This window comes from Callospermophilus lateralis, chromosome 2 (assembly GCF_048772815.1).
Source record: "Callospermophilus lateralis isolate mCalLat2 chromosome 2, mCalLat2.hap1, whole genome shotgun sequence".
Taxonomy (NCBI): domain Eukaryota; kingdom Metazoa; phylum Chordata; class Mammalia; order Rodentia; family Sciuridae; genus Callospermophilus; species Callospermophilus lateralis.
In genome coordinates, this window is record NC_135306.1 from 210,879,851 (window position 1) to 210,895,302 (window position 15,452).

The 15,452-nt window shown below is 64.0% G+C and overlaps 1 protein-coding gene across 2 annotated transcripts; it reads right to left on the reverse strand.

The window, feature by feature from the left end:
• Positions 1-466: 466 nt before the first annotated feature.
• Positions 467-12,855, reverse strand: Syt8 (synaptotagmin 8). 2 transcript variants are annotated; one of them, XM_076844884.2, is made up of 10 exons: positions 12,842-12,855; positions 12,661-12,707; positions 2,518-2,620; positions 2,264-2,427; positions 1,741-1,839; positions 1,477-1,635; positions 1,243-1,410; positions 1,055-1,160; positions 839-972; positions 467-749 (listed from the first exon to the last, which is right to left on the reverse strand). In XM_076844884.2, the coding sequence occupies exons 3-10, from the start codon at positions 2,609-2,611 to the stop codon at positions 516-518; spliced, it is 1,158 nt and encodes a 385-aa protein (XP_076700999.1). In that variant the 5' UTR covers positions 2,612-2,620; positions 12,661-12,707; positions 12,842-12,855; the 3' UTR covers positions 467-515. The 2 variants fall into 2 exon arrangements, with proteins under 2 accessions (XP_076700999.1, XP_076700998.1); XM_076844883.2 differs by lacking the exons at positions 12,661-12,707; positions 12,842-12,855 and adding an exon at positions 3,783-3,829 and having other exon boundaries at positions 2,518-2,650.
• Positions 12,856-15,452: the final 2,597 nt, after the last annotated feature.

Below are 15,452 nucleotides of genomic sequence, written 5' to 3' on the forward strand. Positions count from 1 at the left end.
AGGAGGCTTGGAGCGCTGAAGCCCTCCAGATGTGCGGGGATTAGGAGGTACATCCTGGGCCAGGGCTGCTCCCCCAAGGCCCCCCGAGCAGCTTCCAAAGGTGTCTACTGCCCCCTGCTGCCCGCACAGGGGAGGCCGTAACTGCTTGTCCCTGAAGGTGCCCCATCCCCTCACTCCACTGTCCCCGTCAACACCGTCCCCAGTTTCCCCACCGAGTCCCCGCAGGACAGCTCCAGCCCCCACCCATGCTATGGCCAGCCCACCAGATGTCAGGTCCCCACCGCATCCTGCTCGGACCCAAGCCTCTCGCAGGGCCCTTCCCCTGCCCAGGGATCAGGGCCTCGGGAATCTGGAGAGGAGAGCGTGCTCCACCCTCGGGAGGGCCCCCGGCTGAGGACAGAGTCCCCCGCTGCATGCCTGTCCCCCAGGGCCCCCGAGGACACAGGTGGTGAAAAGAAGGTGTTTATTACAGGGGGTTCCTAGGAGTGGGCTGGAGACCGAAGCTCAGGGTGCTGTCAGGAGCCGGGCAGTGGTAGGTGCAGTCGGGGCCGCAGGGCCAGGATGTTGTCCACCTCCCTGGCAGGCCTCAAACGGTGCCACTGAGCAATGGGCCGCCGGGCATGGGCCAGCATATCTGCCCAGTGCTGCAGAGGCTGGCCGGAGGCCCGGGAGCCGAGAAGTACCTTGCCCACAGGCTCAGCTCGGAACCGCAGACCGTGAGCCCAGACAGCCAGCACCAGGTCCACGCTCTGCTCAGACAGGCAGCACGGGAGAGGAAGGCCTGGTCAGTCAGCCCTACCAAGCCTTCCCACCCTGCCTCGGCCTCCCCACAGCCCACCTGGATCTGGCTGAAGGGCACCAGGAAGGTGAAGGCCTCGTTGAAGTAGGGGCTGGCCGCACCCCTCCTGGCAGAGGTCTTTCTCTTCTTCCACTTCCTCTGGTTCACCATGAGCTGGACCTTCACGTAGGGCTCTGGGAAGACGAGAAGGGGCCCAGGACTGGGTCGAGCACAGGGCCCCTAGTCCTCTCCCGAGTGGGCAAGTATGGCCCTCACCTGCCAGTCCCGGACTCAGGCCTCGGGCCTCCAGCACAACCACGGTCAGGCGGCCTGAGCTGGGGACGTACCGCAGCGAGAAGCACAGCTCCCCGGTCTGCTCGGGCTGTGGGCACCAAGAAGGCTTCCGCTGGGGATCGGCCTTGCCTGGGGGAGTCTGCCTGCACTGCTGCCACCCTCGGCCTCACCTCCTGGGGACCCGGCGGGCCCAGCTGGTACCAGCGTTCCAGCACATGCTGCGGGTCCACAGCTCCCAGCGGCAAGTGGAGCTCCCCCAGGGGCCGGTGCTCCGAGAAGGGCTTGAAGTCCAGCAGCCGCACGTGCAGGGTGGTCCGAGGCAGCTCTGCCTGCGGGACCTGCAGAGGGCTGTGAGTCAAGCCTGCCACCCTGGCCCAAGCCCACCGCCTGCCGCCCAGACTCACGTGGAAGCAGCAGGTTTCCTCAAACACAGGGCAGAGCGTACCACGGTGCACCTTCGTTTCGTGCCCGTGCCTGGGCTGAGTGGAGACGCTGACGCGGGCATAGGGGTCTGCTGTGCCCCCCGCCCTCAGGTCGGCTGCCTGCTTCAGGCCCACCTTTACCTGGGAGGCAGCAGTGTGGGCTCAGCCCAGGCTCTCCCCAGCACCCCACTGCTCCTGTCTCAGCCTCCTGAACCACAGAGCCTCAGGGCCTGCCCAGGGCCTCACCTCCTCGCTCCCCAGGTCGTACTCCAGGGAGAGCTGCAGGAGACCCCACTGTCGAGGGTCCTCCGGGTTGCCTTGCAGTCTATCCACATCTGGCTGCACCTGGGTGGGTAGGGACAAGGGACGCTGGTGTGATGGAGATCATGCCCCCATCAGAGAACTGCACTCCCCAAATGTGGCTCCTCCCTGATGTGGGTCAAGCCTCCCACCTCCAGACCAGGCTGCCAGATGGGCCACCTCCCGAGCTCAGCTCCGCCCCCACAAGGTTCCTCGAGGACCTGCTGTGGTCCCCTGTGACCCGTGGGCCAACATCTGCCCCTGCTTTGCAACGCTCCCCTCACCTTCTTCACCCACTTGCCTTGCCGGGAAGGCCCTCTCTGCCCTGCTTCTGCGTGGGTCAGACTGTCCCTGGGGGCTTACCCCTAACTCCCTGGGCTTCCCTGAGCTCCCAGGAATTTGGCATTGCCCTCTCTGGGCTGAGTCAGCATGGAGGTGGGCACCAGGAGGCACAGGTGCCTGCTCCTACCAGGTGGGTGGTGGTGCTGCTGCAGGCACTGCCCAGGCCCACGGCCTCCTTGTCTCGGGGCTGTTTCTTGTGGCGGCGACGGCAGCAACAGAAGGCACACAGCAGACAGGACACGATGAGGGCACTGGCAGCCAGGGCCACAAGGATGAGTGCCCAGCGAGGCCCTAGGGGCAGGGACTGAGATGCCTCTGTGGACAACCTTGGACCAGCACAGCCAGGCCATCCCATGCCCTGCCCGGGGTTTCACCACTCACAGGGGATCCCAGCGATGAGGTCCGGAATGAGCCCTGGCATAGCTGTGGTGCCAGCTGGGGCCAGGGGGCTGGAGGGACCAGGTGGGTGCCCCATCCTCCTGCCCTGCGAGATGGTCATGGTGGGCCAGGTCACCTGGGAGAAGTGGCCACTCAGCTCCGGCCTGTTGCCCCATTTGCCAGGCAGTAGCAAAGCTGGGGCTGCCTGGTCAAGGAGGAGGCTGGGGTGGCCAGGGGCAGGATTCTGGGTGCAGCAAGCCAAAGGGAGAGGAGCGCTGGGCCTTGGCCAAAGCCTGAGCAGGCCGCCTCAGGCCTGGCCTCACGGCCGCCTCAGGCCTGGCCTCACGGCCCCCTCCCCAGCCCCAGCCAACAGGCCCGGGCCCAGGCAGCCCCTGCCCTGCCCAAGCTGGCCTTGGCCCACGAGATGCCTCTCCCCCGTTGCAGGAAGTCCCCCCCCCCTTCCAAGAAGCCCCCTCCCTGCCCCTTTCCAGGTTCTGAGCTCTTCCTGGGGTCTCATTTCATGGGGTGGGAGTTTCACCCCCTCCTCAGCTGGGGTCCACTAGGGTTTGCTTGTTCACAGGTGGACCTGATCACTGTGGCCCCAGGACCAGGGGCTGCTGGGGACCATGGACCTAGAGCTCTGTGGGAGTCCTGGGAGTGAGCTGGGGGTCCGGGGAGCAGGGCTGCACTGGCAGGGGCTCGTTGGAGCAGGCCTGGGCTTAAGGTGCATTTGTTAGATGGGCGCCAGGCCAGCAGTGCCTGGGGATGAGGGCGAGGTGGGGGCAGGCAGGGGCAGGGTGTAGCTGGGAGCGCCAGAACATTCCTCCATTCTGACGCAGCCCTGCCCAGACTCGCCTACCTGCCTGGCCAACCCCTTGGCATGCGGGTGGGATGGAGGGTGGGGCACTGCTGTCCTGGGACTGCACTCCACCTGCCTGGGGCTGGGGAGGAAGCGCACCTGGCCAGGGTGGTCCCGCCCCCACGAGTGGAGGACAAGGTCCCCAGCTGGGGGCTGGGGTTCCTCTCTGACCCTGGGGAGAGTCCTCTCTCTAGCTCAGCTCTCCCTCATCCCAGGGGCAGCAGCCAGCCAGAGTCTGGATTCCAGCCCTTAAAGCCGAACCCCAACCCACGCACAGGAGCCCAGACCTCAGGGGCCAGCCCAGGCGAGCCCCCCAGGACTAACCAGTTGTTGGACCCTTTCACCTCTGAACCTGTCCCTACACACCATGACCCCAGGGGTGATGCCCCCCCTAGCATCAGTGTCTCACCGCCAATGAGCTGAGGAGCTCTGGTCCCAGAACACCCCTCCTCAGTGGCCAGAGGCTGCACACAGGTTGACCCTGAAAAATTTTCAGGAGAGTGGATGCAGGCTGGAGTCCACACTGCCTCGGAGCAGGGCCTGGGGCCTGGGGGACGTGAAGGTGGGGCAGGCTTCTAGGGCTACAACCTGCAGCCCAGACCCCTCCCACTGAGAGGTGCTCCATGCTGGGTTAACTGCCTGTCTGTCCTTGCTCCTGAAGTTCCTGATTTTCTGAATAAGAGGTTGCACATTTTCATTCCGTGTTGGGCCCTGTAAATTCTATATCTGGCCATAATTTGGTTATGGACCCCAGTCCCTAATTTGGTTGGGGCCCCTCCGCCCAGACAGTCTGCCCTGAGACTCCAGGCACTGCTCTCCCTCTTGCCCGGGGAACTCCACAGCCCACATGTGGCTGGCAGAGCACCCCTAGTGGCTGTGGATGGAATGAGATGGCAGGAGCCTCAGGGGGTCCCACCAGGTCACATGGGGTTCCTGAAGCAGGAGGCAAAGCCAGGTTCAAACAGCCTCCTGCTCCCTGGGTGCAACTCAAAGCCACTTTTCCCTTTGAGAAGCCAGAGAACACATGCATTCTGTGACTGGGGCCGACTCCTGTGGCCTCCTCTAGCCCCGCTTGGTGGTGTGTGTGGGGGGGTCCTACCGCCCTGCCCTTAATCTCAGCAGGGCTGGGGGCAAAGGGCGGGGATGGGGCCTGAACCGTGAATTGGTGTTGCCGGTCCGGCGGGATTCCTGGGCCAGCCTTGCAAAGCCAGTCCACAGGGGACCATCGGGGTTGCCTGGAGGCTGAACATGGAGGGTCTTGGGACCCTGGGGACACCAGTTGCTGGGCTGGGAGAATCGCAAACCCTGCAGGGTCCCACAGGACCTCTGGGTCCCTATGGTGGTACAGGTTCCGGCGGGCACACAGCCACCAGGTGGCGCCGTCCACCCCACTGGTCCACCTCACTGGGCAGCCTCCAGCCTCCAGACTGGGCATCTAGGGGAAAGCACCCGGGAGCCCAGGGCAGGCCAGACAGGCCAGAGGCCTGAGAGCCCCACCCGAGCCCGGGACTGAGCCACTCTTTCTGGGACAGCCTGGGACAGCGTCCCCCCGAGAAGGGAAGGCAGGCCTCTCGTCCTGCTGCCTAAAATTAGTGGTCTGTCTGCTGTGGCCCTAAGAGGAAAGCTTCTCTAGGGGTCAGGGCAGTTTTACCAGGAAAGGGAAACAGGTGTCCTTCCCCAGTTGAGGTCCCCACCCCGGCCCCCTCCCTGTCACCGTGTGCACCCAGCCCTGGCTGCCCATCTGGGAGGGCTCCAGCTCATTGCCTGCCCCACAGTCTCCGCCCCATCCCACCCGTGAGCCCTTCAAGGCCTGCATGAGCCCCACCTCCTCCAGGGAGCCCGCCAGGCTGCTGGCTTTGGCTGGATCCCTCGCTGGGGTCAGTGCAGTGGCTGGGTGCCTCCTGCCCACTCTGCCAGCCCAGGCCCGGCACTTACTGCTGACCACTGTCCTCCACCACCAGTCAACTGAGACGTGGACGGACGCCCTCTGTGTGCAAGATCTCCCCACAATCTGCTGGCGGACCCCAAGTATGCGGCCTTTCACCTGATGCCCAACAGTTCCTTGGCTAGCCAGCCTCAGGCCTTCCTCTCAGACCCTGGACATCAAGAGGCCAGGCCCACTTGCAGCCTGTGGCCGGAGCCCAGTGCTCCTTCTGCCTCTAGTGATCAGGAAAGCTCAGTGGGGAGGAGAGGGTGTGGGAGGCAGGGCTTCGGGGAGCCCCACCTCGTGGCCGGAACTGCTGGCCCTCAGGAGCCAGAAAACTATCCCGGGGAAGGAAGGCTCCCCCAAAGCCTGGGCTGGGCGTCTGGGCCCCAGGAGGTCTCCTGACCCACAGGCTTTTCCAGCGGAGTGATGGGCCCAGCGGGCTGACCTGGGGAGGGGCAGACTGCCCGGTGCAGGCTTGGCCCTCCAAGGGGTTGCTGAGTCACGGGGCAGCCTTCCGGCACTGCTGGCTGCACCCCACCAAGTGTGAGGAGTGGGGGAGCTGGGTAGGGGTCTGCAGGCCCTCGGGCTGGGGCCGCCCTGAGCAGTGCCGGGTGGAGCTCTCACAGGGGTCACGTGTGCCTGCTTGGTCCTGCTGCCACCCAGCTTCCGGGACCAGGGAGCTGTGTGGAGGCCATCCCGTCTGTGCTTTGCCCCGGTCCCTTGAGCTCTTGGTTTCCCAACGAGCAACCCTCATCTGGACGGCCGGTGAGCCAGTGGACCGAGGCCCTCACTGCAGTCTGTCCTCGATGGTGCCGCTTCAGTTGGGCCTGCACATCTGAGCTCCCCCACTGTGCTCTGGCCAGCTAATCTGGTCCAGTCCCTCCAGGTCCCAGGCCAGGGTGTCTCACCAACCCCTTATCTGCTGCTCTCAGTGAGACGTGGGCTGGTTAATGCTTAACACAGAACCTGCTGCACCGGCAGGGCCCGGGCCCAGGGCGCTTGGGCTGTGGGGGCCGTGAGTTGTGCCCGTGTGGCTCGACACTGGGTCCTGCCACGTGGGCATCCCCATCCTCCACGCTGACCTAGCTGGGGTGAGGGGGTGAGGGGGGCTTGGAAGAAGCTAACCCAGGAGGCGCCCATCTCAGGGCAGGCCACAGGGCACCTCAGCAAGCAGGCGCCTGTGCTTTGGGGGAGACGAGGGGCCCAGAGCACAGCAGACTAGAGCCCCCTGAGCCGCTCCCCAGGCTGGCTGTGTAGGGCTTTGTGCCTCCCCAGGATGAGGGCGCCTCCGCGGCGAGACGGCGTCTGAGGTTCCTGGGCAGGAAGGAGAAAACCAAACAGAGCTGGCAGCCTGCGACCACCCCGCGGCCAGCCCCTCGGCCCCCGAGACGGCGGCTTGGCAGCCAGCAGCCCCGTGGAGACCCTGGCGGGGCTCCTGGACGGGGGCTCTTCCTTTGAGGGCGCCTGGGGAATGTTTGAGGTTGGAACACAAGGCAGACACTGGCCGGGGAGCCGGGAGCTGCTGGCACAGATGTGTGGGACGTGCTAGCTCAGCACGCACGCTCTCTGCCTGTGCTGACCCGCTGTGCACCCCGACTGCCCGGGTGCCCCTTCTCCTGAAGCCCAGGATGGCCTGGGGGTGCTCAGCGGGCCCTGTCCTCTGAACCCTGAGACCACTCTGGGTGCCCCAGTCACCTCTGACTCAGATTTTCCATGCTCTGCTCACCTGGGAGGCTGTACCCCAACATTCCAACATCCCAGGTAAACTGAACCCCATCTTTCAAGCACCAGGGAAGAATTTGCCCATCACCGGAGATTCCAGGGAGGTTACCCCATTATCTGACCACATAGGAACTGTACCCCATCCTTGGGAGAGGCTGCACCCCACGGTTGGAGCATCAGTGCCTGCTCCCCACTCCGTGACACTGTGCTCTGGTCCTTTGGGCGTGGTGCCCGTGTTCTGAGAACCTGGGCTTTTAGGACTGTGCACACCACTCCTTGGAGTGTCCAGGTGAACCCCATTTCCCTGAAGGTCTGGTGGCACCTACCCATCATCTACTGGCTAGGGGTCTCTGCCTCCCTCACTTGCTCCACCTCCTGGGGGTCTGGGGGCGCTGAGGTCCCAGTACCTCCTCGTGGAGATTTGTGTGAGCTCCCCCACTTTGTCCCGGGCTCCCTGTTCACCCCAGGCCCCCGGCAGTCAGTGTCTCTGACCCCACTTGTGAATACCTGGGGCACGTGTCCTGGTCACCTGAGTGCCCTCACAGCCTGGGTGAGCTGGCCCCGTCAGTTGGGGGAACAGGACTCTATTCTATGGTCGCCAGGGCCCTGGACAGCCTGTACCGGCTTGTTGAGCCCACTGAATCCCCCGCTGACACAGCTCGCGGGCCTGCGTGCTGGGCCCAGGGCCCAGGGGCCGGCGCCCTCTTCCTGTGGTTTTGGACGCCTTGTGCCCGTCCCTCGCACGGCTGTATGTGTCCCATTCACCCTTGTCTCTGCTCTCTGTGCACCATTCATCAGTGTGCTGGGCCGCCTGCCCACCCCGAGACGCCCAGGGGTCTGGACTGTGTACCTGAGCCCGCACGAGCCGAGCCCGACCCAGGCTGGCTTCCTGCTCCAGAGAGGCCCAGCGTCTGGTCCCTGCACCCCACTGGCCCCAGCGTCTGGTCCCCGTGCCCCATACCCGATTATTCTGAGTCTAGTCTCTACCCCATTAGCCTGAATCTAGTCTCTGTACCCCATTAGCCTGAGTTTTGTCTCTGCACCCCATTAGCCTGAGTCTAGTCTCTGCACCCCAGTAGCCTGAGTCTAGTCTTGGTACCCCATTAGTCCAAGTGCCTCATAAGCCTGAGTCTCTGTACCCAGTCTGGGCACCTGGGTCCCTGCACCCCGTGAGTCTGAGCGCTGGTCTGGGTCGTCCTGTGCCCTGAGGACCTGCAGATGCTGTTGGGGCGGAGTGGCCTCTACCCGTTCCCTGGGGATGCGCTCCTGCTGCCTCATGCTCCTTGGCACTTCTGCACCTGAACACTGCCCACCTGGACACCGGACACCTGCACTCATTGTCTGGACACGTGGGGGCCCTGTACCCCAGCATCAGAACGTCTGGGTCCCAGGAGCCCACCCTCGGATATTAGACGGTCCTAGGTGGTCCTGACAGATGACTGCCTAACCTCCAGTCCCCTCAGCCCCCAGGTTTCTGTGTGACCAAGTCCCAAACTGTCAGAGGTCCTGAGTAACTGCATAGACCCACAGGTGCCCCTGGCCACCGAGGCTGCACTAGTCCCACCCTCCCCTGCATAGCTGTCCCCAAGCCTCTGACACTGTGGCCCTTCAGAATGAGTGGATACTTGGCCTCTTGGCCACCTGCAGCCTGGCCCCTCTTCCTGTAGCCCCTGCCCAGGCTCCAGGCTCTATCCCTGGCCTCTGTCTGGTAGCCTGTTCCCCACTCCTCCACACACCCAGGTAACAGGGACCTCAAATGTCGCGCACAGTCCTTGAAGCCCAGTTTCCACTAAGCCTTAGTGAGCTGGGCGCCTTGCTGGGATCCCCATGTCCCCCTCTTCCTCATTACCCCAGGGTCTGGACAGCGTGCCCCCCTCATCAGGGGCTCTGGCAGCCCAGCCCCCCCTGGCTGTCTCTCAAGGTCTTTCACAAGGGCCCACGTCGCAGGCGAGGACCCAGTACCAGTTCCAAGTCCCATTGCGTCCTTGCATGCTGCTGCCCATTCATCCTGTCCAGGCCTATCAGCCACGCTGTCCAGCACCTCTGTGCCCTGTTCATGCCTGGGGCCAGGCAGACCACCCCCCCCTGAGCATCCAGGGTCCATGGCCTCTCTGGAGCTCTGCAGCCCCCATCTGAGGAGCCTCAGAAGGACATGAACCCCACTGACCCAAGAATCCGGGTGTCCTGCACCCCATAACTGTGCTACCAAGGGCCTGGGTGACGTGCCTTCTGACTGAACGTCTCCTCATCAGCTGGCGTTGGGTACTGTAGCACGTGCCCCCCCAGTGCCCCCTCAGGCCTCCTGCGACTCAGTGTCAGAGAGCACGGGGCCCCAGTGGTCCAGGCTCTCAGCCCCCATCGAGTCCCGAGCCCCCAGCCCTCATCTCAGCGCTCACGTAGGCCCACGTCGCAGCCTGGGCTCCTGGCGGCCATGCCAAGTTCCACTGCGTCTTTGGATGCCCCAGACCCATTCAGGGGTGTCTGGGCTCGGGTGAGGCCATTCATCCTGTCTCAGGACTCTGTGCCCTATTCATGCGTGGCCCTGGGCAGTCTGCACCCCGTCCGCCCCCATCTCCAAGACAGTCTGTCCATTGTCACCCCTGTTCCAGGAACAGCCGCCGTGCAGCCAGCAGGCACATTCCGGGGTTTGGCTGGGGGCCAACGCAAACCCTAGGATTGCTGGCGCAAGCGTCGGCCCAGGCAGGCGTGGGATGATGGAGGGGCGGGCGGGGAGGGGAGTGGGACCCTCAGTTCGGGGCATGCGATGAAAGCGTTCCCTGTCCACAGTGTTCTCCAGCCCAGGGGACGTTGGGGTGTGGGCCCAGCCCCGTGACGGAGGCCTGGCCTGGACTGCCTGCCAGCAGGAGTGGCTGTGTGTACTGGGTGGGAGGAATGTTCCGGATCCCTCCACCGCGGCTGCCATTTCCTGATGAGGCTGCCCACCCACTGCTGCCCAGCCAGGAAAGGGGGGCCCCCCGCTGCCAGACTTGTCAGTATTGGCTGGGGCAGGGGTGCACAATGGGGGTCTCATCTCCGGGGCAGAGACCCCTGCCCTCTCCAACACTGGGAGAAGCCCCAGGAGGTGGGTCTTGGCTCCTGCTCTCCCTGCCCTCTGTGGCTCTCTAAAAGGTGTCCCCGTCTCCTGACTGCTCCTGGGGTCAGGGGGTGAAGCGGAATAAGCATGTGACCCCCTTTCTGCCCCAGGGACCCCTGGCGTGGTGTGCATGGGACGCCAGACACCGCTGCTGACGCGGTGCCATGGTGAGAGTGGCGCCCACTCCCCAGGGCTCTTGGGTGACAGGAGCTTGGCGAGCTCTGCGGCCCGTGAGGGCCACCCTCGTCCTGGGGGCTCTGCAGGGAGTCTGGGGGTGGCTTGTGTTCTCTGGGTTGCCCAGAAGGACCTGTCTCCGGGTGGTCCCATGCTCCAGTTCAGAGCTCCCTGCCCCACAGCCCTGGCCTGCTCTCGGAGGGCCCGGCTCCCAGCACTGGACCTGTGCAGAGCCCTGCCCTGCTGCTCCCTCAGGACCTCTGCTGCCGGCCCCACCCTCCAGGCTCCCCAGTGGGGACAGGCCAAGGGTGGACCAGGAGTCCTTTCCAAACAGGCTGGGGGTCTTCCAGGGACGGCCAAGGCTTTCCTGAAACTTGACTGATGGGCCTGAATGGACCATGGGCACCGGCTCAGCTGTAGAGACCCCACTGTGTGGGGACCCTGGGCGAGCGTCGTGGTGACATGCTATAGTCAGATCCGTGGCCACCAGGCTCAGGGCCGAGGGAGCCCAGGACCAAGTGTGCCGAGTCATCCTGGCCAGTCTCCCTGCAGTTCAGGGGCAGCTTGGTTGAGGCCACACCTCTCCCTGTCCACCCCTTGCTCAGGCCGAGGGTCGGAGGTAGGGTGGGCCCTCCTTCCTGCCTGGCCAGTGGCGTGCAGGTCCACAAGGCCCAGAACTGAGTGCGAATGGCTAAGGTTTGTCCCTCCTGGGTCTTCAGGGCCTTTCTCGGCCTCCGGGGGTCATCCGAGGGCCAGTCACTGGCCCTGAAATGTCTGCCTGGTCCCAGTAGGTGCACTCTGGGGGAGGTCCGGCGGCAGGCCCAGCCAGGCTCCCAGCTCCCCCTGCCGTCCGCTGGCCGCTCCTGGAAGCGGCCTGACCTCCGGCTCCCGCCCGACCCCTGCTCACACCCCCCTGCCGCCCCCGCCCACCGGCCTGGCTCCGCCCTGCCCTCCCGTTCCGCGCCTGGCAGGCCTTTGAGCGCCCCCTTCCGTACACAGGCCTCTAGCTGGGCCCCTCCACCACAGCCGCAGCAGGCCCTCCTCCTCCCAGGAGGGCCGTCCAGGGCCCCTGGCGTGCAGAGTTCCTGGCCAGGGCTCCCTCCCCACAAGGACTGGCTTTCTGGGTAGAAGTCTCAGGCCTGGGGGGTCTGGGGTGGGCAGAATCCTCTGGACGGGTCCCCTCTGGGCATCCCTCCCCCAGGACCCTCTCCTGCCCACACAAACTCTGGGCAGGGCTCCCTGGGACCCCCGGACAGCAGATCATCTTGGAGGGAGCTCTGGCCTCCTGACCTCGGATCCCCCCAGCCTCCAGCCCAGAGGCCTCGGGCCCCAAGATCAGGCCACAGCACTGAAGCCCCCAGCGGCTGGGAGAGGAGGAGAGTGGCCCAGGAGCATGGCCTCACAGACACCCACGAGCCAGGTGTGCCGGTCAGGACAGCGGATGGTCTGGCGGGCGGAGAGGCCACCAGCTCAAGGACAGAGGGAGAAATGAGAACCCGTCCAGCCCTGCCCCGGGAGAAAGCAGCGGGGGGTCAAGGGCGGAAATGGGGACTCCCAGGGGAGCAGGCAGGTGGGGCGCGGGGTGGGTCTCAGCCGGCCAGAGAGTGCCACCCAGAGGGGGTGAGCCCACCCAGAGGGGGGTGGGGCTACAGGGAGGGAGTGGAGAGAGGGCAAGGGGGTGGGCCCCCAGGGAGCCCCTCTGGCTTCCCTCAGTGAACTTGGCGACAGGGTCCCTGCCGCCCACCCACGAGCTCCTCCTGAGAAGGGGGCTCTCCTCCCCGGGGTGTGGGAGCACAGGCACAGGGGGTGACTCGCGGACACGCAGACACGTGTGTGCACACCACACAGAAGCAGGTGCACTCTCTTTCAAGTGAAACCCAAGAGGCTGACCCAGCCCCCAGGGCACAGAAGAGGGCATCTCGTCCCGCCCTGCTGCTGCTTGGGGAAGCCGCAGAAGGGATGAGCCTGACTCCCCGTGGCCACCACGTGCCTGGCACTGCCCAGCAGGACTGCTGCCCTTGCCCCAGTGCAGGTGCCGGTGGGCGAGGGCATGAGCGGGGGCCGGCCGGGCAGTGCTGGGCTGGAGCCCGAGGCTCCCATCTCCACCTCAGCCCTGAACACAGCCTTGGCCTTGGTTCCCTGCTGGGCGTATGGGTCTGAGGGTGGCCAGCACCTGCTGCAGACCAAATCCACCCTCACCCTGAGGATCAGGGGCAGGCCCTGCCACCCTCCTCCAGGCCCCTCACCAGCACCACCGGCTGGACAGGACCCACTCTCCGGCACTGCTCTCCTCTGCCTGCCGTGGTGTACTGGGTGGGAGGAATGTTCCGGATCCCTTCCACGCGTGCCAGCTGAGGGCTTGCTGCTCACCTCTCCTGGGTTCCAGTGCCTGTGGCCTTGACTTCTGCAGAGCGGTTCTGGTCAGGACGGAGGAAGGAAGAGTGAGGAGCAGGTGCTGCAGAGACCTCCCAAGGCCCAGGAGCTCCCTGTCCCCTCACCTGCCTGCCCAGCACAGCCCCAACAGCCCCTCGGCCGCCCTCTCCTCACTTACCCACTCTGAACGGGACCCAGTCGAGGACTGGAGGTGCAGGAACCCTTGCCCTGACCCTGACCGTAGGCAGGAGCCCCTGAGAGTCAGAGCAGTCCAGCTGCAGGGCACACTGTGGGGAGAGTGGGGTCAGCTTGGAGCCCCCTGCAGGGCAGGGACTTTAGGTCTGTGGGTCTGGGTAGGTCAGAAGGGGCAGCTCACTTCTTCATGCTGTAGAGTCACCCCTGGTCATCACACCTGTCACCTGCTTCTTGTCAGCTTGGCTGTGTTGGGACCACCTTCCATTTCAGGGAGTCCCAGCATGGTGCCTGCAGGCACTTGGTGTGACTCTGGCTGGGGCCGGGACATTCTGCACTCAAGCTTCCTCTTCTGCGACCTGGCACCCACCTGTAGGGCTGCTGTGAGGCTAGAAGAGGGGCTGCCGGGGCAGTATGAGGCGCAGAGCCAGAGCCTCAGCGTGGCCCTGGGGTGCTGTCCACAGGCACGTCCAGGCAGCTGTGCCTCTGTACTGTGTCTGTCATGCCTCTCGGTACACATGGGCCTCATCCATCAATCAACGCCACCTCTCTGCAGGTATTCCATGAATTCATTCACCCAAACTTCCATCCATCCACCCATCTGTCCTTTCTCTCTCCACCTACCCATCCACTTTTGAACCCTTTTGCCCACCCATCCACTCATTTATCCTTCTGCCCACCCATCTACCCATCTATCCATCATCCACCCACCTGCCCATCCACCCATCCTTCTATGAACCTGTCCAGTCATGTGGTATCTGTCTGAAGTCCACCCACCCATACTTCCATCCCGTGTGTCCATCCTCCAACCCATTCATTCACCCATTTCTACACCTATCCATGTATCCACCACCCATCCACCCCTCTATCCACTCACCCGTCAATCCATCCACTTTGGCCTCCTTCCTGTGTCTGACTCCATGTTGCTCTGCTCCGGGGCTCATCAGGGCCCATTTCCTGGGCCAGGAAGTGGCTGCAAAGCTGGTGATTTGTTACAAGGTGACTGCAGGGCTGGGCCCCTGTGACAGACCAGAAGGCCTGCAAGACCAAGGACGCCCACCTCGCAGGAAGGACGAGTCTCGGCCAGGGCTTGCCAGCCCTGCTCTGCTGGCCTCCAGTGGCGGGCTTCGAGCAATGCTCACGCGCTCTGTGTCAGTTCCCGCAGGGCAGCACTCGGGCCCTGGGCTGGGCCTTCTCTTCAGGGTCCCGGCCCCAGCGACCAGGACTGGTTCTCATCTGAGGATGGAGCGCTGCAGCTTCTGGGCTCACTCTGCTGTGAGTTGGACGGAGCTCAGCTCCTGGTGGATGGGGGACCCAGGAGCTCCCATGACTACAGCCCTGGGGGCATGCGGGGCTTTCCTGGGCAGTCCAGGCCAGGCGGCTTGCTTCTCCAGGATGGCAGGAGAGAGGGACTCTGGCCCCATAAATACTGTGACATTGTCCTGGGTGTGACCACTGCCCCCAAAGCAATATTCCATTAGTCAGGAGCACGTCACAGGTGCACCTGCTCTCGAGGGGAGGGATTAGATAAAAGCATGGACAACAGCAAGCAGGGTCACTAAGGTCACCTCAGGGTCTGTCTGCCAGCCATGTGATGGTGGTGTGGGTCCTCTGCATTACAGGCTGTGGACCAGCATTCCTGGTCCCTACCCCCGGGAGCCAGCAGCATCCCACAGTGACAATCAAGCTTGTTTCCAGACACTGCGATTGCTCCCAGAGTGCGGGCAAAGCCCCAGCTGCGCACCAGAGCCATGATCACTAGGGGTTGCAAAGAGCAGGCCTCCAAACCCAGCATTTCTTCATCGGTGATTTGCAAGAATTCTACCAAGACACACTTTTGAGGCTGGGGATGTGGCTCAGTGGTAGGGTGCTTGCCTGGCCAGTGTGGAGCCCTGAGCTCCATCCCCAGCACCGGGAGAAAAACAAAAGGTACACTCTCCTAGGATGACTATATAAAATCACGCACTGCGAATGTGAATCGCCACCACCTGAAGGTCGGAAATAGCCCACTGCTCGTGGCCTTGCTGGTGTGTGGCTGGCAGGGTAGCGCTCTCACCCTGCAGGGTGCCAGTGGACCATCTCCATGCAGCTGAAGGAGTCTTGGCAGCCCCTTCTTCAAATCAGCAGGACAGGGAGGGCCTCCGCTTGTCCACCTCTAAGGTCAGAGAAGCCTGGACTGTCCTATGGAGGCTTCCCACTGGGTCAGGCCCACAGGAAAACGTCCAATTTGGCCAGCCACAATCACGTCTGCAGAACCGCTTTGCTTTGGCCCTAGAGTCTTGAATGCAGGCACTAGGGAGGGCCAGACTCAGCTGTGTCACATGGGTCACCCCTCACAGAGGTCACATGGGGTGCGTCTGCCACAATGCACCGCATGCCACTGTGCTCCATCCTCTGGGGACAAGTGGCCAGTCTGGGGCCAGAGGGCATGCTTTGGAGTCACCCGGTGTGGGGTTCTGAAGGCCCCCTGGTCTCTGGAGTTTTGCTCTCAGAGAGGCTGCGGTTCCAGGCTTGCCCATACACACCCTCCGTAGCCTGAGCCGGTCACTTCTCCACGGACCCTGCTTCCCGCATCACTCCTGGTCTGGCCACTGTTT

Coding starts and splice junctions, on each gene's coding strand:
- Syt8 (XM_076844883.2), bottom strand. CDS start 2,635: ATGACCATCTCGCAGGGCAGGAGGATGGGGCACCCACCTGGTCCCTCC. Junction 1,636..1,740: donor ACGACCTGGGGAGCGAGGAG/GTGAGGCCCTGG, acceptor GCTGCCTCCCAG/GTAAAGGTGGGCCTGAAGCA. Junction 1,411..1,476: donor AGGAAACCTGCTGCTTCCAC/GTGAGTCTGGGC, acceptor AGCCCTCTGCAG/GTCCCGCAGGCAGAGCTGCC.